At 54.4% G+C, this 24,802-nt stretch overlaps 3 protein-coding genes across 3 annotated transcripts; 2 read left to right on the forward strand and 1 right to left on the reverse strand.

Annotated features, from left to right (window-relative positions):
• Window positions 1-2,842: 2,842 nt before the first annotated feature.
• On the forward strand, window positions 2,843-9,219 carry LOC130610472 (adhesion G-protein coupled receptor G1-like). Its single transcript, XM_057430410.1, has 13 exons — window positions 2,843-2,979; window positions 3,433-3,858; window positions 4,349-4,472; window positions 4,553-4,700; window positions 4,785-4,913; window positions 5,554-5,670; window positions 6,201-6,246; window positions 6,591-6,691; window positions 6,773-6,888; window positions 7,475-7,749; window positions 8,335-8,446; window positions 8,710-8,978; window positions 9,104-9,219. The coding sequence occupies exons 1-13, from the start codon at window positions 2,844-2,846 to the stop codon at window positions 9,166-9,168; spliced, it is 2,064 nt and encodes a 687-aa protein (XP_057286393.1). The 5' UTR covers window position 2,843; the 3' UTR covers window positions 9,169-9,219.
• Window positions 9,220-11,182: 1,963 nt separating this feature from the next.
• On the forward strand, window positions 11,183-16,782 carry ADGRG3 (adhesion G protein-coupled receptor G3). The gene is given in 14 exon segments (XM_057430473.1): window positions 11,183-11,228; window positions 11,653-11,682; window positions 11,760-11,919; window positions 11,999-12,116; window positions 12,653-12,793; window positions 12,872-12,994; window positions 13,078-13,117; window positions 13,202-13,302; window positions 13,787-13,899; window positions 14,043-14,069; window positions 14,071-14,324; window positions 14,765-14,858; window positions 15,297-15,583; window positions 16,010-16,782. Coding segments are annotated over 14 exon segments (1,650 nt in total). The 3' UTR covers window positions 16,126-16,782.
• A 2,370-nt stretch (window positions 16,783-19,152) lies between these two features.
• LOC130610506 (uromodulin-like) lies at window positions 19,153-23,775 on the reverse strand. Its single transcript, XM_057430474.1, has 7 exons — window positions 23,643-23,775; window positions 22,950-23,108; window positions 22,017-22,222; window positions 21,356-21,516; window positions 20,577-20,819; window positions 19,779-19,938; window positions 19,153-19,381 (listed from the first exon to the last, which is right to left on the reverse strand). Exons 1-7 carry the CDS (start codon window positions 23,773-23,775, stop codon window positions 19,175-19,177), a joined length of 1,269 nt encoding a protein of 422 aa, XP_057286457.1. The 3' UTR covers window positions 19,153-19,174.
• Between the last annotated feature and the right edge of the window lie 1,027 nt (window positions 23,776-24,802).

Below are 24,802 nucleotides of genomic sequence, written 5' to 3' on the forward strand. Positions count from 1 at the left end.
TTCTGTTTTGTGGGGGTTTTAGTTTTTTTTTTCCATTTACATGTAAGTTTGGAGGCCACCATGTTATTCCTTGACTTTTCTTTCCAAGACCGAAATGTTCTTTGAATGGCAAAGCAAGGGTACAGTGTGATACCTGAGGAGAGCCTCCCTCCCATCCAGTGGTGAGGAAGCCTGCTCCAGCCTGGCCACCTCTTTTTAAGTCATCTGGCTGGTTTGGGGGCTAAACTAGGAGTTTTTCTGTGCATTACTCTTCTTGGAGGAGCTCAGCCCCCCAGGGGCAGCAGGTAAAACCATCCTGCCCTGGGTGAAGGGGAGGTAGGGTTGGGTGCTAAAAGGTTTGGTCACTGTGATAGCACAGGGCTTTTGTAAATGGGTGACACTGGGGTGGCAATGCCAAGCATCCCCACTGTTACCCAGGGATGATGTCCCTCCAGTCCCACTGTGAGCTTGGCACTTTCTCCTCCCTCCAGTGCTGCACGCACCGATGGGAACTTTGTTTTCTCACTGAGAAACCATTTCTGGGGGACTTTCTCTTGCTATTGTTCAGATCAGGAAACAGCCATTGCCGTTGAGACAAGTGGGACCATACAGGGCTTGGAGGGGAAATACCAGCTCCCCCACCCACATCCCCACAGGGATTTCTTGTCCCGGTTGAGTAACAGGTAAAAGGGGATGATCCTCTCCTCCGAGCACCCCAAGTAACATCCTAAAGATGCCAGCACAGTGGGATAGGCTGAAGCTTTGTTGGGATGCAGCATTCCCCATCCTGAGGGAATGCTTTCTTGGTGTGCTGGCTCTGTGCTATCACTATACTGTTGGTGTTTGTATGCAACTTGGTTGCTTTTAAGCTGTCCGGGTGGTTCCCATCACAACCGGCGTTTTGTCACCCCAGATCCGTGCTTTTTGGATCCACATGCATGATTCTCAAGTGTGCAGCAAGGCACTGGGATGACAGCCCACATGCTGTCAAGTCCTGCCTGTGCCAAACCCTTCCAGCCCACACCAGGAAACCTCGTTAGCGCCACACTCAATTATGGCAGCAGGTTAATTAATAACCCGAAGCCCCATCTTCCAGTGATCAACTGCTGCAAGAAGCAGACAGGGAGGGGCACAAGTGGCTGTGCCCATGGTGCTGTGCTGCACCAGTGCAGGATGTGCCCTGGATCCCTGCTGACCAGGAATGCTCCCAGGAGAAACCCATGCTCGTGGGGAGATCTGCCAGCAAGGATGCCAAGTTCTCAATCTAGTGATATTCCCACAGCCTCCCCATCTGACAGCCCCTAGGTGACTGTGAAAGCTCAGGAGCCTCTTCAGGTGATGCTGGTGGGTACCCCATATCTGCTTGCAGGAAACAGAACAGAATTCAGCCACTTGCTGGATTTTGAAAAGGATGCTGTGGGAGTGGCACGGGATTCAGCAATCGCAAAATAGGTGCTGGCTTGTATTTGGGCATTGGCAAGTGTTTGGCTCTGCTGGCTGGTCCGGTAGCTCCCATCGATGCTGTCCTGCCCTGGGGAGGGGCTCCCAGGGATTGCTGGATCACCAAATGACTGAGTGGTTTGGGTTGAAAGGGACTTTAAAGCTCATCCAGTTCCAACCCCCTACCACAGGCAGGGACACCTTCCACTAGAGCAGTTAAAACAAAGCCAAACCAAAGACGCTGCAGCATCCTTCACTGTCAGTGGTGGGCTGAGCCACGGTGTTTGAGAGATGATGGTGACACTACCGGAGATCCGAGGACACCTTTAGTTTTGCAGCTCACCACGAAGCCTCCCTAGCTCTAAAAGTACCCAAAACCACATCTCCTTCAGAGCACTGCCTGTCTGAAGCACCTCTGGGATGTGAGTACACAAGGTCCTTGTGCAGCTGAGAAAGCACACGAGGATTTATCCTTCCTTGCAGAAGCAGCCCTGACACTTACCTCACCCACCTGCTGAAACAGGATCCCAGGCATCAACCTGCAGGCAGCTTTTCTTGGCAAGTTCAAGAACCATCCCTCAGGAACATAGAATGGTTTGAACTGGAAGGGACCTTAAAGCTCACCCACTTCCAACCCCCTGCCACAGGCAGGGACACATTCCACTAGACCAGCCTCCACCCATCACTGGGGCGATGCAGGGTGAGCAGGTGGCGAAGCTCAGTGTTCCCAGCAGCACCAGAGATGCAGTTTGTGGTGTGGGGAAGGTGTAAAGCATGATGGGAAGGGCTGTGGGTGTGAAGGCTATGGCTTTGTGGAGCACATGGGTGCAGCAGCACCCGAGGGTAGTTATCACTGGCTTGGGTGCAGCAGGTCACAGCAGCCCTGACTGCATATAAAGAAAAAGAAAACTCTGGGGGAGCAGAGCGTAAGGTGAAGGGGTGGGGAAGGGGCTGCAGAGAACATTGCCTGCCTGGTCATGAGGGGCAGAAGGGGTTTTGGCAGCCACAGTTGCTCCAGGATGAGCCTGGGAGAGTCTGTTTCTGCCAGGCTGCAGTGACAGAGCAGTTTGCATTGTGCATGGCTCCTCAGCTAATCTGCAGGAGCTGAGAGCACCCGAGACAATTTCAGGGCTGGTGAACTAGGAAACCACCGTTTCCTTCTGTTCCTATCTGTGGTAAGAAGACAAGGCCTGAACAGAGAGATCTGAGGTTGGGAGTGGAAGAGGCGACCCTCCTTCCCGCTCTGAGTCACTGGTGGTTGGTGCCAGTGCTGGGGCACCCCTCACTGCCCAGACCCCAGGGACTCGCTGACGGCTGCCCTGTCCTTCCAGCCCCGGTGCTCGTGGCTCCTCCTTGCAGCAGGGGCACCAGGGAGCTGTTTACCACCACCACAGCCTTTGCTTTCCATCCCCGGACCCCATGGTATGGGTGGTATCCAAATACTCACGTGGCCCCTTTCCTTTGTACCCTTCCAGGCCCTGCTTTTTCCTCAGAGGTCAAGCCAAAGCAGAGAGCTTCCCGGGATGAAGGTCCTTCTGCTCCTTCTCTTCCTGCTCCAAGGTAGACTGCCCCAACCACATCCTAATGAGACAGGTTTGGGCTGCTGGAAATAATTGGCAGCGCCCAAAACTTGCCTGGGGAGTACAGAGGGGTGCTTGCTGCTGTGATTTCCACAGAGGTGAAATGTCTCATGGGCTGATGTGCCTCTGATGGGGTTTCTTGGGCAGGATGAATTCTTTCCAGGGAAAGAAGATGATCCCTGTCCATTACTTCTGGGGATGGAGAGGTCCTCTCTCTGCTGAGGTGGCTAATAGCACCTGGGAGAGGGTGGCTCCGCAAGGCTGTGGCTCCTGCTGCCTCAGGAGCCCTGACAAACCCCCCCAGCATGGCCATGGGGACATCAGGGAGGTGGGCCAGTGTCACTGACATCATGCAGCCCATCCAGGACAGGATTTGGCTTACAGCGGCAGAAAGCCCGGCTGAACCACCGTCTCCAAACACTTGTGTATGCAGGGGCGGGAGCATGTGGCCATAAGGAGGAGGACTTCCGCTTCTGTGGTGACCGAAACCAGACCCAGAACAGCTCCATCATCTACGAGCATGGCCCTGCTGCCATTTCCATCGAGAACACAGCCCAGGCACTGATCATAAGAAGGCCTTTTTTGCCAAGCAGGAGAAACTCCTCGTACAATTACAGTTTGCCCCCCATGCTGGGCAGGTACCGCTTCTGCATCTGCTGGTTCAGGGCCAACAGCACCCTGCGGCTGGTGTACGGGAAGCAGAGCTTTCTCCTGGGCCGAGATCCAGTCAGCAGCAATGCCCGGGGGAAGCAGGGTCAGGAGACTGCAGGAGCCAGCACGTCCATCTTCAATGTGTCCTACATCTCGAAGGGCGGGAAGAACACCTCCCTTGGCAGTACCTCTGAGTACTTCTTCCCCGGTAAAGGCAGTTCAACATTATTTCAATGAAATGCAGGGTTCCTTTCATCCCCAGCCCATTCTTATGCCATCAACAGTTGGTGTCCCAGGATTTGGTATGGTGCTGATGTGAAGACACAGCTGAATGGTGATGGAAGGGGACGTAGGTTTGCTTCCAGCAGCCCAGAGGCAGGCCTGGATACCCACGCTCCTAGAAGATGGAGATTTTCAAGTGTATTGCCCCCTAAAATCATGGGTTTTGCAGAGGTTCCAAGGGTCCTGTCTGCACTGCTAGGCACCTAGCCAACGTGGGCCTGGTAGCCACAGTGGGAGCCACTGTGCAGCAGGAGAGGCCCTCTAGGTTGAGGTGTCCATCAGGTCCCTGGGCTTGGGGCTACCTTGAAGCCCTCTGCTTTCTGCTCCCACCAGTGCTGTGCCCAGTTGGTTGGGGGGCATGAGAAAGCCAGCTCTGACTGTGTATTTCATGGCATTCCCTTCTGTGTGTCCTCCAGCCTCACCAGAGGACATGCCCATCTGGGAGCAGGACGTGGAGAAGCAAGTTACTGCCTTGGACAGGCTCATTGCACAGCCTGCGGAGCCAGGCGCAGGAGCCGTGGAGCAGTGGGTGCTTCGTTGGTGAGTTCCTCACTCCTGCCGTTCCTGCTGCTGCTGATGTGGTGCCAGCTGCATCCCTCACTGTGCACCCTCCCTGACAGCAAACTCAGGGAGTTGGAGAAGATGCTGACCAAGGTGGAGCTTGAAGGGCAGAACCAGACCTTTGGAAAGGCCACAGTGCATGCAACTGTCCTGATTGTCCAGCCCGCTCAGGCTGCGCAGAACCTGGTTTTTGCTTCCCAAAGAGAGGTGGGTCCTTGGCAGCCAGCCCTGCTGGTCTCTGCTCACCAGTGTGCTCTCCTAGCCTCCATCCTCATGAGTCTCTCCTTGCAGGAGGACAGAGAGGTCCATGGGATCGTGGTGGACCTGCCGAGTAGCCTGTTCTTGATGGCAAAGGAGAGGGAGGAGGTGGTAGAGCACAGAGTGCTCCTGATGGACATCAGCAGCCAGACCATGTTCCAGGTGATGGCCATATGGGTAACATAGAATCATAGAATAGTTTGGATTGGAAAGGACCTTAAAGGTCATCCAGTTCCAACCCCCTGCCACAGACAGGGACACCTTCCACTAGACCAGGTTGCTCCAAGCCCCGTCCAGCCTGGCCTTGAACACTGCCAGGGATGGGGCAGCCACAGCTTCTCTGGGCAACCTGTGCCAGGGCCTCAGCACCCTTACAGGAAAGAACTTCTGCCTTATACATAACATAAATCTCACCTGTTCAAGTTTGAACCGATTGCCCCTTGTTATATTGCTACAGTCCCTGATGAAGAATCCCTCTCCTGCACCCTTGTAGGCCCCTTCTCATGCTGGAAGGCTGCTATGAGGTTTCCACGCAGCCTTCTCTTCTCCAGGCTGAACAGCCCCAGTTTTTCTCAGCCTGTCTTCATATGGTGGGGTGTCCCCACTGTGCCAGGGACTCCAGTGGTACAGGGCAGCAGAGATGCTGTCCAGACCAGGATGCTGGTGCTTCCTTGCAGAAGATGCTTCAAAGATGAGCTAGAAGCTTGACAGGGAAGAGGTGGAGACCTTCATGGGGATTCTCCCCCACTTCTAGCAGCTCTCCCTTCCCACCCTGCCATCGCCTCCTCTTCTTTTCCAACAGGATGAAAACAGCAGCCACGTCCTGGGTGACAAGGTGGTCGGCATCTCTCTGGTGGACACAGTGGTGGCCAACCTCTCTGTCCCAGTGGTCCTCACTTTCTTCCATGGCCAGCTGCCAGTAGGTGGGGAAATAGCCTCATCAAACCTGATCCCACCAGGAATGGAGGGGCAGGGAGGGCTCAGGCCCTACCTGCTTAGAGATTTGTCACAATCCAGCAGGTCCATGCCATTGCCCAGCCTGTACAGGGTCTGCTACATCTTCTGGGGCTGTATTATGATCATGGCTTCACCGTGTGCACTGGTGATGTTGCTGCCTGTGCCTGTCCAGGAGATGCTGCTTTGCAGATGTGTCGCCTCCAGCACAGTCGTCAGGGATGGGGGATGCTTTGAGTTAACAGTCCCACAGCTCATTCATGGTCCTGTTGGGCGCCTGCTCAACACTGAACCCCTTGCTTGAAAAAGGGGACCTAGGAGGAGGAATCTGCTCCACAAGCTGCCAAGAGAGTGGTCTCTGCCTGTCCCCACAGGACAGTTTGTCTCCTGAGACTGTCTCTCCTCCTGCCCCATGTTGTCCCCTGTCAAATGTGGTGGCCTGACAGCAAACCCACCACTGCATCCTGCTCAGGGCCTGTGCTTTTGTCATTGCAGAGGAACGTGACCCCACTGTGTGTCTTCTGGCGGGAGGACACCACTGGTGAGTGCTTCTGTGCTTGGTGTGAAGCCAGGCTCTGCCTTTGCTGCTTTTGCAGGGTACCACAGATCCACTGACACGAGTAGAAGTTCCTCTGCACTTCCCTTCCTCACTACAGCTTTATAAATCTTTTCCACGGGTTGATTTCAGGTTTTCCCTAGCCTGAGAGCTTTCTCTGTCCCTAGGGATGCCAGGGGTGCTATCTGAGTGTGTGTACTTGGCCTGGGACAAGCTGGAACCCCCACTTTGGTTCTCCTCCCTGCCATAGACACCTTGACCTGAGGATCCCCAAACCTGGAGCAGATGTTCCTGCTGCTCACCAGATGCTGTCCCTTTCTCTTAAACAGCCAACTCTGGAAGCTGGGACAGCTTCGGTTGTACAACAGAGACAGGGGGCAGCTGGACAGAGTGCAGATGTAACCACCTCACCTACTTTGCTGTGCTGATGGTGGGTAGCACCCTCCCATAGCTCTCCACATTGTTCCCACTGGCTGTTTTTCCTCACCATCTCATTCCTCCCTCTCCTCAGGTTTCCTCCCTGGAGATCACCTACATGCACAGGGATTATCTGAGTGTCATAACCTATGTCGGCTGCCTGATCTCAGCTTTGGCATCTGTTTGCACCATCTTATTCCTCTACTTCAGGTACAGTGTGACAGTTTGCCCCATGCTCCCTGTCTTTGTCCTGTCCATTGCCACTGCACCTGGGTGGATGCAAGCTTTCCAAATGCAGTGGGGGTGGCCTGTCTGGGAGCATGATGATGGAGACATGCCTGAAGAAAGCAGAGTTTTCCTGTCCAGAAACCACCCCTTGGTCAGATCTCCTTCAGGGCACTCAAAACCACTGGCTGTTTTCAATGACTTTTGGTTGTTGATGCGAATTCACAAGCAGAAGCCTGCAAAGATCTTTTGAGGGCTCAGTGGAGAAAATGAGTGTCTTCTCCTGTGTCATGTCACTGATCCTGCATGGATGATTCAGAGCTGAAATGATGTTGCTCCCTACCCCACTTGGCCCAGACCTGAAATGAGGGCTCAGCTGCAGGGCTCGATTTGCACATGTAATGATGGTCCCAGCTGTGGGGCCAGGCTCTCAGGCCCTGACACCACCAGAGGGTCTCTGTGCTTTTATGGTAGGGACGAGTTGCCCAATGGAGAGCTATGTTGTGGGGCACCAAGGGTGCAGGCCGCACCACAGGTGTGGTGGTGAGGTGTCCCCACCTTGACCCTCCAGGAGCAAGCAGCGAGACCAGATCACAAGCATGCACATCCACATGAACCTGCTGGGTGCCATCTTCCTCCTGGATGTCACCTTCCTCATCTCTGAGCAGTTGGCTTCCAGCAGCAGCGAGGCTGTCTGCAGAGCTGGTGGGCTCTTCCTGCACTTCTCCCTCCTGAGCTGCCTCACCTGGATGGGCATCGAGGGCTACAACCTCTACCGGCTTGTGATCGAAGTCTTCAGCACCTACCATGACCACTTCCTCCTCAAGATCTGCCTGGTGGGCTGGGGTGAGCATGGGGGAGGCAGAGAGGCCCCAAAGGCACAGGCCATGGGGTGGAGGGCACCTGGGTAGGTCTTCCCCACCGTAGATGGTTCCTGGATGGGGATGTAGACATGGCTGTGGGGAAGCAGAGGGGTCTGAGAGCAGAGGGGTCTCTGCTGGGAGACTCAATGGAGAAGGAGACTCCATGGCTGAGAGTAGAAGCTGGTGGTAGAGCAAAGGTCGTGACATAGCAATGGGGTGCTCTTTCTGAAAGGAATACCCAGGGCAGCCCAGAGATGGGCTTGATGCAGGAAGCACCCGCACGTCTCTGCTGCGCTTCAGGCAGGGGGATGTGGTAGAAAGATCTCATGATCTTTCCTGACCTAAAATTCCACAGCCCAGTTTGATCCTCTGGCTGGGGTTGACGCCGCGCAGTCAGTCCTGCATCAGGGCTTACAGTAGGTGTCGTTGTGTGCTCCGTTCTTAGTTCCTCTTGGTGGGGAGGATGTTGGTTTGTACTCTGTACAGGAAGAAAGGGGCAACGAGTCCTTCCAGGAACTCCAAGACCTGGGGACGAGGGCGGCCACTTCACTCTGTTCTTGCCACCCAGGACTCCCCTTTTTCTGTGTGATGCTGATCTTCCTGGCCAGTTGGAGAAACTATGGCCCCTTCTCCATTCCCATCTATGAATCCATTGTTGGCAAATCCACCAACGCAACCATGTGAGTCATCGGAACTGGGTTGCCTGGTCCTTGGTCTTAGAGGAAGTCAACTGGCTAGACCTCCACTGTGTCCTACAGGATCTCCTCAGCTGTCCTGTGGCTTTCCTGTTGCTCTGTGCAGGGTGGTGGTGGGATCCCCCCTCCCTGTTTCACTAAGCTGGGTTCTGGGCTTGCACCACACCTTCGTGTTCCTCCCAATCCCTCAAACTCATGTCCCCATGGGGTGATACAGCGTAACCCTCTGCCCACTCTCTTCCCTCCAGATGCTGGATTACGAGCCCCCTGATCCATAACGTTGTGAACCTGGGTTTCTTCAGCCTGGTATTTCTCTTTAACTCGGTCATGCTGGGGGCCATGGTCCGGGAGATCCTCCGGCAGAACAACAAAGGCCACAAGCTCAAGCATGTTCTTGCCCTCTTTGGGCTGAGCATCCTGCTGGGCATTCCCTGGGCACTGGTCTTCTTCTCCTTCACCTCTGGTGTCTTCAGCCTCATTTCGCTCTACCTCTTCACCATTATCAACTCCCTCCAAGGTGAGCTAGGGAAACACCTGTGAAGGGGTGTTGGTGGGGTGGTGACAGGTATGGGAGGAGTTGTCTCTGGCAGGCTGCTGCCTCACTCAAGAGGATTTGCCCACCCTTCCTCTCTCATCTCCCAGGCTTCCTTATCTTTCTCTGGTACTGGACCATGGTGCTGCAGGCAAGGAAGTCCTCTGATTTGTAGAGCAGCTCCGACAGCATCAAACTGCAGCCCAAGAGCAGGCAGAGCCAAGGACAGGAAGGACCAACGCCATTTGCTTTGCTACAGCATCCACCTCAGGGGCTGCTGGAGTCCAGGGTCCCCTCATCTCTGCCAGCCCCCTCACCAGCTTTCCCTTGGTATCCCTTGGCTTGGCATCCTTGGGGCAAGACAGAGGGATGCTTGCCCAGGCAGTGGGAGTTGTAGGAGGTGGAAGGGGCAGAGACAGGGTCCCTGGTGCCTCTGGATGTCCCTTCCCATGCCCTGAGGCCAGGGTTGGGCCTTTTCCCCAGTGGAAAAGGCCCCATCTTCAGCCCTTGCTGGTGGTTACCAAGAAGGTCCATTCCCGGTGAAGACAGAGTAGCTCTGCCCCCAGCCCCTTCCAGCAGCTGAAATGGTCTATTTTTGTTAATTTGCTGAATGCCTATTTTTTGGATGGTGCAGAAGTTCAGTGGGTGCACCCACGTACCAGACTTGTGCCCATTAAAGTTGTTCCTGCTTGGAGCATGGCTCGCTGGGGTCTCTCTGCTGGGCATGTTGGCAAATTGGTGGGCTCTCCAATGGGTCCATCTCTCAGCCAGGGTTGTTCCATCCTGGGCAGGACCAGATGTGCATCCCTAATGATTCTGCTGAGCTGGGCCAGTGGTGGAGCTCCTGGCAGAGCACTGGTAGCCCAAGGCCATAGGGATCAGGGTGACAGTGGGAGATGCCATGGCTCGGGAAGCTACTGTGGTCTCCAAAGACCCTTGTACTCAGCACTTGTGAGGCAGCACATCAAATCCTGTGTTCGGTTCTGGGCCCCTCACTACAAGAGAGACATTGAGGTGCTGGAGCAGGTCCAGAGAAGGCAAATGGAGCTGGTGAAGGGCCTGGAGCACAGGTGTGATGGGGAATGCCTGAGGGAACTGGGGGGGGGGGGGGGGGTGGGGGGTGGGTTAATCTGGAATCTGGAGAAGAGAAGGTTCAGGGATACCCTTATCGCTCTCTGCAACTGCCTGACAGGAGGATGGAGCCAGGATGTGGCTGGTCTCTGCTCCCAAGGAACAAGGAATAGGACAAAAGGAAACAGCCCCAAGCTGCACCAGGGGTGGTTTAGACTGTACGTTAGGGCCAATTTCTTCCCCAAATGATCAGGCATTGGAACAGGCTGCCCAGGGCCATGGTGGAGTCACTGTCCCTGGAAGTGTTCACAAACTGTGTAGATGGGGCCCTCAGTGACATGGTTTAGTGGTGGCCTTGGCAGTGCTGGGGAACGGTTGGACTTGATGATCTTAAAGGTCTTTTCCAACCTGGTTGATTCTGTGATTCTATGACCATCACTGCCCAGCGAAGAGGAAGGCTGTTGAAGGATGGGAATCCAAAGAGGGAGTTTTTTGCAGGACAGGAATCTCCTGAGTGCTTGCAGGGCAGAATGCAGCAATCCTGGCTGTGCTGTTTGCAAACCCAGCACTGTGTCTCTCATCCCACCAGTTCATCTTCTGGACAATGCTGCACTTGTGGCCTATCCCCCTCTGCAGGGATTCTGGCTGGGGTAGGGGGAACCTTCCCACAAAGGGGATATTTCATTCCCATCAGCTCACAGCAAAGCCCAGTGGCATGCCCCGTTTCCTAGAGTAACACAATCATAGAGTGGTTGGGTTGGAAGGGACCTTAAAGATCAGCTACAAAGGGCTGGGATAGGGATGCTCTAACATGTCACTCTGGTGGGGACTGTCAACCAAGGATTTGCAGGATGCGAGTGAAAGGGGAAAGACAAAAGCCCCACGTCAGATGGAAGTGGCCAAGGAGGAAAGTACGTGACTCTGACAGTTACTGTGAGCTGGGGCAGGAGGTCACAGGAAGGCGTGAGAGGGTCTCAGAAGGGAAATGAGGAGATGGCCGTTGCCTCAGGAGCAGTCACAAGCCTCAGGGGAGCCCAGGGAGGAGCAGAGCTGTTGGTACGTGAGGAGCAGAGCACTGTGGGATGGCTGGGAGCAGCCCGGACACCACACAATGCAGTATGAACCTGCTCCTGGGCACAGCCCTGCTGCTCCCGGTGCTGCCCGGTGAGTGACGGGTCAGAGGGATGTGGGCAAGTGCAGGCTTGGTGGTGAGTTTTCCCGTGGAAAGCACTGACTCAAAGACCACAGCAGGGTTTCACCATGATACGTGGCTGGGCCAGGAGGGAGCGTTTCTGCTGGGATGTGTGGAGAGCTGGCAGTCAGGTGGGTTTGCTTCTGGGGCTGTTTCAAAACCTGAGACCAGCAGCCCAGGGTCTCATCTTCAGCCACCAAGGGGCTGGATGTGGTGGCTTTGACTTCTCCAGCGCTGATGCTGTCCATGTTTTTGAAGCCCACGTAACTGAAGGGCTGCTCCTGTTGAGCCTGGCAGCTGCCAGATTCTGCTGCCTCCCCTCCTGTCGGGGCAGAGGGAGGGCTGACCTGAGATGTTGGGGTTTTCCCCCCATTTCCCTACATGCTTTTCCTCCAGACGCTGCCAGGGGACAGGAGATCTGTGCTGGTGAGTGCTCCCCCCATCCCTGCCCATGCCCCCAGTGCCACACTGCCCAGCGGTCACCTTGTTTCCCTCCTGGGCAGCCTTGAAGCAGGGTGATGGGCAACACCAGTGCTGCAACATGACGGTGGAGCAGGAGGAGCGAGGGGACAGGACACTCAGCCCTGACCTGCCCCAGCGCTGCCAGGAGCTGGGGCGCTCAGGCAACCCCACATGTGCCTGCCTGCGGGAGCGCTGGCTCAGGTGAGGGCAGGCTGGGCTGGGCAGGGCTTGGAGGCTCAGCCCCCCATGCCACAGGTCCCACACCCCTCCTGCCCTGCAGGCTGCTGCAGGTGGTGGGGCCAGTGCTGCACAGTCACCTGGCTGGGGTGAAGGTGTTGCTCCTGAACGTCAGCAGGGCTGTCACCCAGGACGTCCTCATCGCTTTTTCCCCCACGGAGGTGAGACGTGCCCCTCTCCCTTGCTCAGAGGGCCTGTACCTTCCGAGCATACCTCAGTCACTGCCCCGGGACTCGGTGCACCATGGTGTGCTCTTCCTCAACCTTGTTCTGCGGTTGCATCATGGACCAACATCAGCTTTAGATTCCCTTGGCAAGAAGTCATGTGAAATAGTGTTAGGGAGGTAAGAGCCTCCCTGAAGAGCTGGTGATCAAGGTGAGGGGGAGGTAGAAGGAAACGTGTAGGACCTTGTGCCTCGTGCCCACATGCCAGCTTTCCCACTATCTGGATGTCGCAGGGAACCACATCCGATGGGATGATGGTGGGCTGGAGCTCTCCTGGGACCTACTCCCAGCTCTGCCCCTTTCCTGCTGGGTGCTAGGGATGAAGTTCTCCCCTTCTGCCCTGGGGATCCTGCTGATGTTGCTGAGCAAAACCCATCCAGCCAGGGCTGAATTTATGCCTGGAGCAAAGCTGGTGGATCCTGAACAAAGAGGTGATGCTGCCAGCCAGCACCTACCACCCTTCTCTCCCACAGCACCCCAGGATCCTGAATGTGACGGGGAAGGGGAAGGCAGGAAAAATCTATCTCCCTCGGGGGATATTCTGGTCCCTGAGCAGCCAGACAGTGCATGTGGTGGTGACGGTCCTCAACATCCCACAGCTGGGCATGTTCCAGGTATGAGCCAGTGTTGCTGGCATCCATCTGGTTGCCGCTACCTGCTGGCTTGGCTCAGGCAGCGCTGCCCCCACACAGGAGGTCAACCAGACAGGGCAGGTCCTGGACGACACCATGGTGGGCATCACACTGGGAGAGATGAGCATTTCCGGTCTGCGGGACCCTGTGCAGCTCACCTTTGCCCATGGGCGGCTGCCCCATGTCAGTCAGCCGTGCCCTCCTTCTCTCCCTCCCCTGCTGCCTCTCACTGAGGTGTTGGCTGATACTGATCTCCCCCCTTGCAGGGAAGCACCCCACAATGTGTCTTCTGGGATCCCAGCAAAGGTCTGATCCTCGCTGGGGCCTCTTTGGGGCCGGGTGTGGGTGCTGTTCCTGGCACTTGGGGTCATCACCCTGTGCCTGTTTCAGGGCAGGCAGGAGGCTGGAGCAGTAGCAGATGTGACACACAGACCTGGGACAAGGGGACACACTGCTCCTGTGACCATCTCACCTTCTTCACCCTCCTCCTGGTGACAACCCTACTCCCCACAGCTCCTGTCTGTGCTATATGCCCCACCATGGTGGCCCCTTGGGTACCACCAGTAGCTGCACAGGGACAGTTACAGCTGCTCCTGGGAAAACTGAGGTCCCAAAATCAAGCCCAGCTCAGGAGGGCAGCAGCAACTCGGTGGAGCGGGTACCTGGAGAAAACAGCCCCCAGCCTAGTGCAGGCTCTGGAGCAGCAAGGCTTGGGGTCCTGTCTGCTGCTGGAGGTGCTCACAGTGATCCACCATGGTCACCTTCACTCATCCCTTACCCCACCCCAGGGAGGATGTCCTCTGAGCCACCACTGCCCCACTGCCCCCAGAGACCTTCTGGGGTAACAGACCAGGGGCTTGCCTGGAGTCTTTGCAGCAGCCACCAAAGTCAGCAGCCCTGTGGCTTTGGTAGCTGCAGTCAAGTTGTCTAGGTTGGTCCAGGGTCTGTCTAACCCAAAGTGCATGTGTTTGACAGAACCCAGCTCTGGATAGGTCCACAGCACAAGCCCTGATGGCTGTTGCCACTGCTGATTGCGGGGTAGCTGTGGCTTTCTCCATCTTCACCATTGCCTTCTGCATCTTCTTCAGGTAGGATGTGCCAGCATCGCCCTAGGGACTCATCAGGCTGGGAGGGGTGTAGGGCAGTTCTGGTGCTCCTGCATGAACCTGCTGTGACACAGGGCACTGCTCGGCTGTGACCCTGCCTTTCCTCCTCCCCCGGGGACACTCAGGTGCAAGTTCAGGTCCGAGGAGACCCTGCATCAAGCTGGGGCTGCATGTAAACCTGGTGGGCCCCCTGCTCCTCCTCAACCTGGCCTTCCTGCTCAACAGCGGGCTCTCTGCTGGAACCCTGCCAGGGCCCTGCAAGGTCGTGGGCAGGTTCACCCACTACTGCCTGCTCTGCTGCTTCACCGGGATGGCACTGGAGGGCTGTCACCTCTACCTTCTCTTTGTCAAGGTTCTTGGCTCCTACATCCATAACTACCTGGTGAAGCTGTGCCTGGTGGGCTGGGGTGAGCACCATCAGCCTCAGTGAGAGATGGGGGAGAGGCAGGCAACAGGTTACAAACAGAGGGGAAACTGGGTGATGGAAGAGTGAGCAGAGAATGAGCAAGCCCCTGTCCTGCCCACAGCTCTTTCAAATGCTGTGGTCACGGCTAAGAAGTGTCCTATACGGGCTTGGGGCATCCACACCTTCCACCCTGCTGCGGACCGTCCTCCACAGCACCATGGGAGGCACATTGAGCCTTGGTACTCAGCACTGTACTTCCTTCTCCGCATCACATCCCAGCAGCAACCATTGTGCCCCCAGCACTTACACAACCTCTGCGGGTCCCTAAGCTCCATCTTCCTGGAGGCCAGCACACCCGGGGCCATGCAGAGTCCCCAGGGGATGACCTTGCTTCCTTCTTGCCTTCCTGTCCTCCCCCAAGTGTCTCCCTTTTTCTTCCAGGCTTCCCCGCTCTTGTGGTGGGGGTGGCAGGAGCCATCAGCAACTATGGAGAATACAGCATCCAGACCATGGACCACCAGGTCATAGCCCGCCTGTACGTGCCCCAGCACCCACAGGGATTAGGGGGCCCTTTGGCAGGGGTAGCAGTAACCTGGTCCTGCTGGGAGGGTTGGGGTGGTCGGTTGCACCCATCCTGCTCGGCTTTACGCTGCACTTCTGCTTCCCAATTGTGATTGCAACACAGCAGCCAGAGCTGTGGTAACCACGACCTCTTGTGCTAAGCCTGCAGCCCCCAGGCCATGGAGAGACATCCAAGGGTCACATGGAGCTTCCCCAGGCTCCCTCCTCGCAGCTGAGCAACAGGAGGGCAGCAGATACACACCACTGTCCCCCCTGCTTCACTCCCGCCTTGGAAAACCCCACCAGCACAAGGTTGTCCCTGCATCCCCCAACATGTGCCCCTGGGGAGGCTCTCATGGGTGCTGCTGGGGCTAGCAGAACCACTGGAGGCACTGTGGTTGTCTCTTTTCAGGTGTTGGATCACTTCCAAACATCTTCTGGTTCACTACATCACCAACTGTGGCTACTTTGGTTTCATCTTCCTGTTCAACACAGCTGTTTTTGCGGTGGTGATCCAGAAGAGCTGCAGTCTGCAGGGCACAGGGGTAGTACAGGGAGACCGCAAGGCCTGGAAGGTGGTCCTGGTGGCAATGGGGCTCTTCTGCCTAATGGGAGCCACCTGGACCCTGGCGTTCCTCACCCATGGCACCTCCTCTGTGGCCATGCTCCACCTCTTCACCATCCTCAACTCCCTCCAAGGTCAGGGCTGGCTCCAAGCTGGGCATCCTGGGCTCGGGTGGGGAAGATGGAGGAGCAGGAACCAGCCTGGTAGCGGTTTGACTAGGGTTCCCAAGGCACCAACATCTTCCCAGCACTTCCCTTTGGCAGGGAAACAGCAGGTCCCAGCCAACAGCATGGAGCTGGTCATGGCTCCCAACCACATCCACTCCACTGTGGGTGGTTTTCCTCAAAGGAAGTAATTTGTTAGCAGAGGAAGAGGGACATTTTCCACCCAGGGCATGATCCAGCCAAATGGCTCACCATGAATCGTGGGGAGACCCTCCTGCTAGAGTAGGAGTGAGCTGGGGGAACACCCTGAAAGTGGCAGGGAAGAGCCAGCAGCATCCCAGCAGGATGCTTCCCACTATATCCTGCTGCTGAGTGTCTGACTTCCTTTCCCTGCAGGAATCTTCATATTCATCTGGCTGGTTGTTCTCTACTACCCAAAGGCAAAGGAGACCATTGGCTCCTTCTCCCACATCATCAGACCTGACAAAGCCACCACAGCCTCCCAGGACTAGCTGCTGGCTGCACCTACCTCCCTGCCTGCATGTGCCCCTGCTGAGAGCATGCCTCAATTGCAATAGGTGCAGCTTCCCACAGAGGATGAGGGCTCAGTTTACCATGCCTCAGTTTACCCTTCAGTGGGCATAATCCACTTTAGCAGTAGATGCACTTTGCTTCAGTCAGCCTGCCGTGGGCAAGGAGTTCTGGAGACATCCCTTCTGCCAAAGTCCCTCCATGCTGCAGCTGCACCAAGGTCTTGAAGTGCCCCTGATCTCCTTCTCCAGAGGCTCATGTGGGGGCAAGGGTGGAACCCATGAACCATCTGCCTTCAGCCAGGATGGGGCCATCCTACTCTGTTAGAGATGGCCTCTGGTGCTGGACCAGCTCAGTGGTGGGTTTTTCTGCTGTTGGAGGTGGGATGATTGATTGACTCCAGCCTAGACTCAGGAGGTTCAGATCTGGGAATCATCAGAAACAGAGAAATCCCATGAGGTTCTTTGTGATACATCCCCTCCAAACAGACTGAGGCTGAGCTCTTTGGGCAGGGATCTGTTGAATATCCCTCCTTTCCCAACCATTTCCAGGAAGTCACCATGCTTCAGCTGAATGTACACATGGCCACTCCTCTTCTTTACCTCTGTTTTAGTACTAAACCTTTGTCAGCTTTCTGAGCAGTTTGATTTTAGTCTTTGATGCTCACAATATTATTATTTGCTTTATACTAGGGATGATTTGGTGGGTAAAAGTCTTTCCTGGGTTCAGCAGTAGCAGTCATTTTTTCTCCTTCTTAGTAGCTGGTGCAGCGCTGTGTTTTTGACTTTCAGCCTGGGAACAACGCTGATAACACCGATGTTTTCAGTTGTTGCTCAGTAATGTTTACTCTGACCAAGAACTTTCTGAGTCTCATGCTCTGCCAGGTAGGAGGGGAAGCCGTGAGGAAGCAGAGACAGGACACCTGACCCAAACTAGCCAAAGGGGTATTGCATACCGCAGCACGTCATGCCCAGTATATAAACTGGGGGGAGTTACCAGGAAGGGCTAGATCACTGCTCAGGTCAGGCTGGGTATTGGTCAGTGGGTGGTGAGAGGTTGTATTCTCTTCCCTTGTTATTTCTCTTATCGTCACTACTATTGGTGGCAGCAGCAGTGGTTTGTGTTATGCCTTAGTTACTGCACTGCTCTTATCTCAACCCATGGGACTTACATTCTTTCGATCCTCCTCCCCATTCTTCTGGGAGTGGGGGCAAGAAGAAGTGGGGGGGGGGGGGAGGGAGCAAGCAACTCTATGGTTCTGAGTTACCAGCTGGGCTTAAACCACGACAAAGTCTTGCTGGGAATTTATCATGAATGAAAGGAGAAATCTGTCATGAATGAAGAATGAAATCTCCATGGATAGGTGTATATATATATATGTGCATGCACAGAGCAGCCCTTTCTCTGCTAATGCTACATCTGTGTCACACAGAACCATGCAAAGTCCAGCTTTGGTGGGCAAGCATCTAGTGTGGGCACCTCCAGCTCCCCATGGGTGACTCTCTGGGAAGGAGGAAGGAACCTTCCATCACAGAATCATATAGTCCCAGACTGGTTTGGGTTGGAAGGGACCTTAAAGCTCATCCAGTTCCAACCCCCTGCCATGGACAGGGACACCTTCCACTAGACCAAGTTGCTCCAAGCCCCGTCCAACCTGGACTTGAACACTGCCAGGGATGGGGCAGCCACAGCTTCTCTGGGCAACCTGTGCCAGCGCCTCACCACCCTCATATAGTGTTATAACAATGCAGACATACATATCAGTAAGTATTTAAAATGCTTAGAAAGTTAAAATTAAAGCCTTGAACTGTATTGCCCACTCCACACTCAGGGTAGATGGACTGAGAAACTCACACTTTGCAAAGAAGTTAATTATTAGTCATTGGTAATGTTACTGCTCATTAGGGATATAAACCTAAGAATTGCTCTGTGTGCTCATTATTTAAGCACCATAATACAACCATTATTGAGATACACACTGGGCAGGACTGACCTGTGACCAGACTCAGCACAGCTGATCAAAATTTCCTATGAACTCGACCATGCATGCATGGAAAAGCAAGTTTTGAATAAGTGAATAAGGATGCTTGAGAGCACGGGCCAGGAAGGAATAACAAGGTCCCAGGAATGCTATAGGAAACCAAGACACTCTGATGTGGCTCATTCTTGAAGCACTGTTTGCATCCAATCATCACATGCAGAAGCCTCTCTGTTGCTGTCACATTTATTTCATAGAATCATAGGAGAGTTAGGGTTGGAAAGGACCTCAAGATTGTCTAGCTCCAACCCCCCGGCCATGGGCAGGGACACTTCACACTAGACTATATCACCAAAGACTTCATCCAACCTGGCCTTGAACACTGCCAGTGATGGAGCTTCTGGGAACATCTGCCTTCTACACCAGCCAACGCCTCGTGCTGGTAGCTGCCACAATCACAAGGAGCAAAGTGAGAGTACACAGCACAAGGAGGGTCGTAGAGAGCCATGGGTTGTGTCCTGTCGAAGAAGAGAAAGGTTGGTTACACATATGGGGCCCCTGAGCCACTGCTGAGCCCTGACACAGCATCTTCTGGCTGGGGCTGAGCTGGGGAGATAAGAGCCACTGCAGCCAGGGGTATGTTGGGGTCCTGAGGGCACTAATAACAGGACTCAGTCATCCCAATTGGCCTCATGTGGAGACTCCACCCATACCCACTGCCTGGGGGCTCCATTTAGCTTGTCATTCATGAGGCTGGTCTGAGCTACACTGGGCTACATCTGAGCTACTAAGTGGGCTTGGTCCTCGATTGACCTCAGTGCCCAGAAGCCTGCCTTGCTGGGTTGATACAGAGATATAGTGTGAGAGCCCAGACTTCCTTGCCTGGCTCCTAGTTTCTTCCCACCCTGCTCAGCCCGACCTGTGCCTGGTATGGAGTTGCTCATCACAGCCAAGCTCTGCGTGCTAGTTTGGCTCCCGGAGCACACACTGCATGGCTGTGACACCTGAAAGACTCCATGCTCCTGTGCAGAGCAGCGACTTTAGCAGTGCTTTTAAATAACCAGGCATTGCCTAGAGAGTTGAAAGAGTCTGTGAGCTGCTCCTGGCCTCCCCAGAGGGACATACATACCCTTCGGGTCCTTTTGGTCATTCCTGGAGTGGTTGGTCATTTTTCCCAGTACGTGGATTGGTCCATAGGAGGCAATCTTACTGTAGTCATTGGCCAGTGCCCGCTTGCTCCTCCAGTGCCTAGGGCATTGCTATGGACAAAACCAAGGGAAGGGTGTTGGGTCCAAAGGGCAGGGGAGAAGCCTGCATTGGGGCAAGAGCACATCCTGGTGGTCTGCCCCTGCAGAAGTACCACTGGGGCTGCAGCCTGGGAGCAGTCAAGAGCCTGCTCCTGCCCAGGTCCTAGCATAAGCCTCTCTGTCTGCAAATACCCAAAAGACAGCAGGAAGAGGGAAAGGAGCTTTCTGTTGGGTTCAAGCCCTTGTACCTTTAGTTCAAAGTGCTGTGCTGAGCTCCTGCTGCTGGGAGGTGTTTATTGTGCTGAGGCATCCAAAACCAGAGCACAGCCCCTTCTCCAAGCAGCAGGATCAGGGAAGGCAGGTCCCTCTGCATGGCCAGGGAATGGTGCAGACCACTGGGAGAGCTCACCTTGGCACAGGGCTCTGGGCCGCTGGGGAGACAGAGCTGGACACGGCAGTGCAGGAACACCTTGGTGTAACTGACAATCTGGAACATCTGGAATCTGAACTTGGCAGTAGCGCTCTCTCCAAAGCTGTTCAGGTATATCACTGTCTCATCATAGGGACACCTGAGACACCGTGGCTGAGTCAGAAGGGGGAAACAAGGGGGAGCATCCCAACCTGGGACACCAAGCACATGGGGACTGGGGGCAGCTCCCAGGCATTGCTGAACAGAACTATTACTGTCTTGGTGCTGGTGGGGATGCCTTTTCTTGGCACTCTGAATTGTGCCCAGCTCCATGAGGAACTGTTACCAGCACAGGAGCATGTGGCAAGTATCTTGCCCTGTGCGGCCAAAGCTCTACACAGGTGCAGTGAGCCTGGCTGTCTTCCCACTTCCCAGATATCCATGTTACTGGCTTTAGTTTAACTGCAGCCAACACAAGCTATTCAGCAGAGACCTCTCTGTATATTGCAGCAAGGTCTCCCCTCTCCCCTTCCTGTTCTTTGCCTCACCTGCTGGCCAGAAGTGATGCTGGAGGGAAGGCAACAGAGCAGGGTCAGGAGACGAGGCTCAGTTTAGAGTGATTAGAGGGATCATCTATGGGGGTGTTCCTATTTAATGATGGTGTCCACCATAGGTTCCACCCATGCAAATGATGGTGTCATTGCTCCTTCATAGCAACTGGTCCTTAGCACCCAGCAAAGAGATGTGACTGTGCTCACGGTGCAAGGAGACCAGTTGCACTATAGGCCCTCCACTCACCCCTCCTCAATGAGCTTGTGCTGCGCTTCCTGGTAGGGATCTGTGCTTGCTGTGCCCCAGCAGCCCTCAACGCTCAGCAGGAAGCTGAGCTGGTGCTGCCCTTCTATCTCCAGCAGAACATACAGTGTGTCTTTGATCGGGACGGCCTCAGCTGGCAGGTGATAGGGCTGGAGGTAGGAGGCAGTCTTGTACAGTCCCATGCTGACATTAAAGTGTCCTTCTCTGACCTCAAACTGCGCTGGCCTGAGAAGAGAGAAGGAGACCTCACATACAGAATAAAGCAGGAGGACATAGCACAAGTCAGGCCAGCAGAAGAGGTGCATTGACTCGGGATGTGCCTCTGCCCTCAGGTGAGATCCAGGCCCAGAGCTGCCTCTGGGCTGGTATGTCCACACCGTGTGCGGACAGAGGCAAGGAGCTCCAGGAGTTCCCATTGACAAGCTGGCCAGTGAGGGCTATGAGAAAGGCAACTAAAGAGGTCCTGACCTGCACCTTTACAGGGCCCTGGGTAGGGCATCTCCCAGTTCCCACCCTTTATTTTTTGGATAGTTGCTTTCAAGCAGTGAAGGTAAGAGAAAGGTAGATTGTGCATGCCCCTGTGTCTCTGCCCCAGGCCCAAACCTCATGCTGAAAAAATGTTTCAGGAAGAGAAAGGGAGGCAGCCTGATCTCAGAGCTCTCTAGTGGCTTCCCAGGGCTTATGCAGATCATCTCATTGAAGGCATCTATTTTTCTGCAAGCTCTTTCATCTCAGCAGCAAGGTAAAGAGGGACCACTCACCTGTCAGCAGTAGTGGGACCTGCGGGCAGTCTCACCACTCGTTCATAGGCGTAGTCACAGGAGAAATTCAGCTCAAGCTGAAAATTCTCAGGGATCGCCACCCCATGTGTATCCCACCCTGACTCCATGACGTTGGAGTACGACACGTGGGAGCCGTTTTGCTGGAATGACACAGAACTCAAGTCTCCAGATGTCTAAGTCCATACATAGAGCCCTAAGGTCCACTTCAGGTGCTGCAACTCAGCTGCTCCAGGCCTGGATATCTGCTGGGGTTTTCCTCAGGCCCCATGTCCAGAGGCTGCTGGCAACCATCACCAGGGCAGGCAAGAATCAGCAGACTGACCACTGGTGAGGGCAATGCAAAGCTGGAGCACTGGTTCCTCTGAACACTCCCTGACCCATGAATCAAGTGAGGGACTAAGGGGCTACAGCCAGGATTGCAGAGCTCAAAGGATGCTACCAGAAACCTGTGGGCTGTTATCTAGGTGACAGCTAGAGCTTTCTGATGGCCCCAGTGAAGCCTTCTAAGGGGAATGAGAAATTTGCAGCATACGATACCAAAGGAGAAGCTTCTGGGGCTTCCCCTTTGCTGTGCACACTCTGCACGTCTGCTCCTTCCATGGCTTCAGAACTATGCAGAGGGGCTCTGCTGGATCCTTACCTGAATTACTGATCCACAGGCAGTGTGGTTTTCACCTGTGAGAGTGGCTGCAAAAAACAGCTCACCCCTTTCTTCCATTTCTGAGACTTTGCATGCCTGGTTCCTCAAGTGGACAAGCTGCTTAGGGATCTTCAGGAGGTTGAATGCCTCCTTCCTCACTATCATCTTCATTCGCCCTTCCTCACAGGTCAACTTCAGTACCACATCTAGGGGAAAAAGCCATTTGCAATAGCAATAGGGAAGAGGCCTGAAGGAGCCCTAGTTCAGCTATGGGGTGGCACAGTCCTACTGAGCTCAGCAGACCCTCATCCCAGCCTGGCTGGAGGCTGCTGGTGGGGCTCTTCACAGACACTGGGCAAAAGACAAACCTGTGGAAATACACAGACGTTAATGTGGGTCTGTTACTTTCTCCCAGTTGCTTGAGACCAGCAAAAGTCCATGGCCACTGCTACCCTGAACAGACACAGTCTTTAAAAGCTCAAGACATGAAAGACAGGTATTGTGGGTCTAGCTCCTTTTAAGGGCTGTCTACAGAATCACTGCAGCCTGCCAAGGGCACAAGGCAGAGAGAAAGATCCAATCTTGCAGATGGAGACAGCTTTTGGCCAGTGTCTGGAAGAGGCTTCACTGGAGCTGTGCTGGAGTATGTGTGCTTGTTCTGACACTGCAAACCAGCTGTGCTCTACAGCATGCCCTCCTGCATTCTCGGCAACCAAGGAATTAAGGAATGAAGACTTTGGGGAGGAAAGAAATGGCCTGCAACTGGGTTTTGTACCAATGTGTATTCAGGACACTCTGGTGGTGACAGGCAGAAGCTAGGACATGCTCCTGAAGCCTACACTGGAGAGCAATGGTAACACCAGTGCCTCATGCCCATCACCCTTCCCTCTAGTGCCCCTGGACAGACTGGTGAAGGCTCATAGCATTCCCTACCTTGGCAGAACGCCCCTGTGAAGCCCGGTCTGCAGTTGCAAATGGGTCTGTCCTTCATCAGTTGGCAGTGTGCCTGGTGCTGACATGGGTTTGGCAGACAGGCATTCGGGCTCCTCTTGTTACGCAGGGCAGCCACTCGCCAGGGGCTTGCCAGCAGCCCTGCAGCAAAGGAAAGGTGAGAAAGCTGAAACTTAGTAAGAACATCTCCCCTGTGAGAGACACGAGAGCAAACTCACTCACAGCATGAAGCCCTGCACAGCTCACTAGGGCTGAGGTCCTCGCCTAGAGCCAGGGCAGACTCATCTGAGGAAGAATCTGCCCCTTGGCTTGCCTGGTAGGATGTGAGTGAGGGCCTGAGAGAGCTCCTTAGCATGGCTGTAATCTGGCTCAGAGCTATGGAGCCAGCCACCAGCTAGCAAGGAGAGAGGTGGCATGTCACGGCCACTGTGCCCATCTCCACAGGTTATATACTGCATGTGGTGGGAATGGAGAACCTGAGATTTCTGCCTATTTTTCTGGCTCTTGCACCCCAGTTCCTGCCTCCCCTTGAATCCTGCTGTGTTATCTCCCTATAGCAGCCTTCAGCAAGTGCCCTGAATGAGGAACCTGGACACAGGTCAGGTGAGGGTTTGACCTCTCCTTTCCATAAGACCCATCTGTGACCCAGCAGGTACAGTGTACAGGAAGACTCACTCTTGTTGCCTTCAAAGTCAGCGAGGCAGAAGGCACAGACCAGCAGCAAGCATTTCACAGTCCTTTCCTGTGGATACAAACAGGCTGTGGGTAACTTGGTTTTAGTATGCCCGCTGGAGGTGTTTGCAGTCATCCAGAAAGAGCCCACCCTCACACATTGGGTATGATAATTTCTTTATTTCATCTCCTTCAGAAACTCTGTGTTCAATGGCACAAAGTCATTTCCTATCCCAAAGGGACAGATCAGCAATGCCTGCCCCTCCTAGATTAACACAAGGGTCAAATACTGTCCTAAATTTAGGGAGCTGTTCCAGAACAAGAGGGTGGTAGAAACCAAACCTTGGACCTGCAGGGACATGCCGGCAGTGATAAAGCCACATTTCAATAGGAATAGGCACATTGAGTAAAATTGTGTAGCTGAGGCATCAGCCCAGGCTTCCCAGAGAGGAAAGGAGTTTCCCCTCTTCCCACTACAGCTCTTCTGAAGAGCCAGGATTTGCAAAAGGATCCTCACTTTTCCAGTAACCCATATGCATAACAAGAAGACAATGGGATAAAACCAAAAAAAAAAAAAAAAACCAAAAAAAAAAACCCCAAAACTAAACAAACAAAAAACAAGGCTTTGAACACAACTAAAATTAATGCCACAAAGTCACAGATTAAGTCATCTCCCCTCATGGTACAGATAATGGATTTCTTTAGGGAAATTCATAGCACGATGTTGGGTGAGCCCTGGACACTGGAGTCTTATCAGAGACATGGGTAAGAGCCATCTGGGGCTGGTGGCTGGAGCAATGCAGTGCTAAAAACCCCACTCCAGTCTGGCAGCACATGGCTCACCCTCCACATGCTCCTGGAGCTCCGGGCAGGATAGTTTACTTCCCGCTCTGCTCCTTGCTCTCCACAGCAGTCCTGAGGGATCCCACCAGCATCAAGCTCTCACCTTGTTCTTACCCCACTTACCATGGCTAGGCTGCTCTACGCTCCTCCAAGACACCAGTGCTCCAGTTGCTGTCGTGCTCCCCACTCTGTGCCTTATATTGCCTTCCAGCAGCTAATCCTTGCCCCCCACACAAACACACTGTCCTATGATTGCACGAGAGCCAGCTTAGCATCCTTCATCATTGGACCTTACAAGGTCCATCCTCCAGCACCGACAG

The sequence above is a fragment of the Pezoporus wallicus genome, unplaced genomic scaffold (genome assembly GCF_028554395.1).
Source record: "Pezoporus wallicus isolate ANWC-B61680 ecotype Strahan unplaced genomic scaffold, APGP_CSIRO_Pwel_v1 contig_3573, whole genome shotgun sequence".
NCBI lineage: Eukaryota > Metazoa > Chordata > Aves > Psittaciformes > Psittacidae > Pezoporus > Pezoporus wallicus.

What these genes read in the sequence shown, in the direction of transcription:
- LOC130610506 (XM_057430474.1), bottom strand. Translation starts at nt 23,775, where the DNA reads ATGACTGCAAACACCTCCAGCGGGCATACTAAAACCAAGTTACCCACA. An exon ending in CCTGTGGATCAGTAATTCAG is followed by an intron (nt 21,517 to 22,016) that starts GTAAGGATCCAG and finishes GTGTCATTCCAG; the next exon opens with CAAAACGGCTCCCACGTGTC. An exon ending in CACAAGCTCATTGAGGAGGG is followed by an intron (nt 19,939 to 20,576) that starts GTGAGTGGAGGG and finishes ACGGTGTCTCAG; the next exon opens with GTGTCCCTATGATGAGACAG.
- LOC130610472 (XM_057430410.1), top strand. Translation starts at nt 2,844, where the DNA reads ATGGGTGGTATCCAAATACTCACGTGGCCCCTTTCCTTTGTACCCTTC. An exon ending in TTTTTGCTTCCCAAAGAGAG is followed by an intron (nt 4,701 to 4,784) that starts GTGGGTCCTTGG and finishes CTCTCCTTGCAG; the next exon opens with GAGGACAGAGAGGTCCATGG. An exon ending in AAATCCACCAACGCAACCAT is followed by an intron (nt 8,447 to 8,709) that starts GTGAGTCATCGG and finishes TCTTCCCTCCAG; the next exon opens with ATGCTGGATTACGAGCCCCC.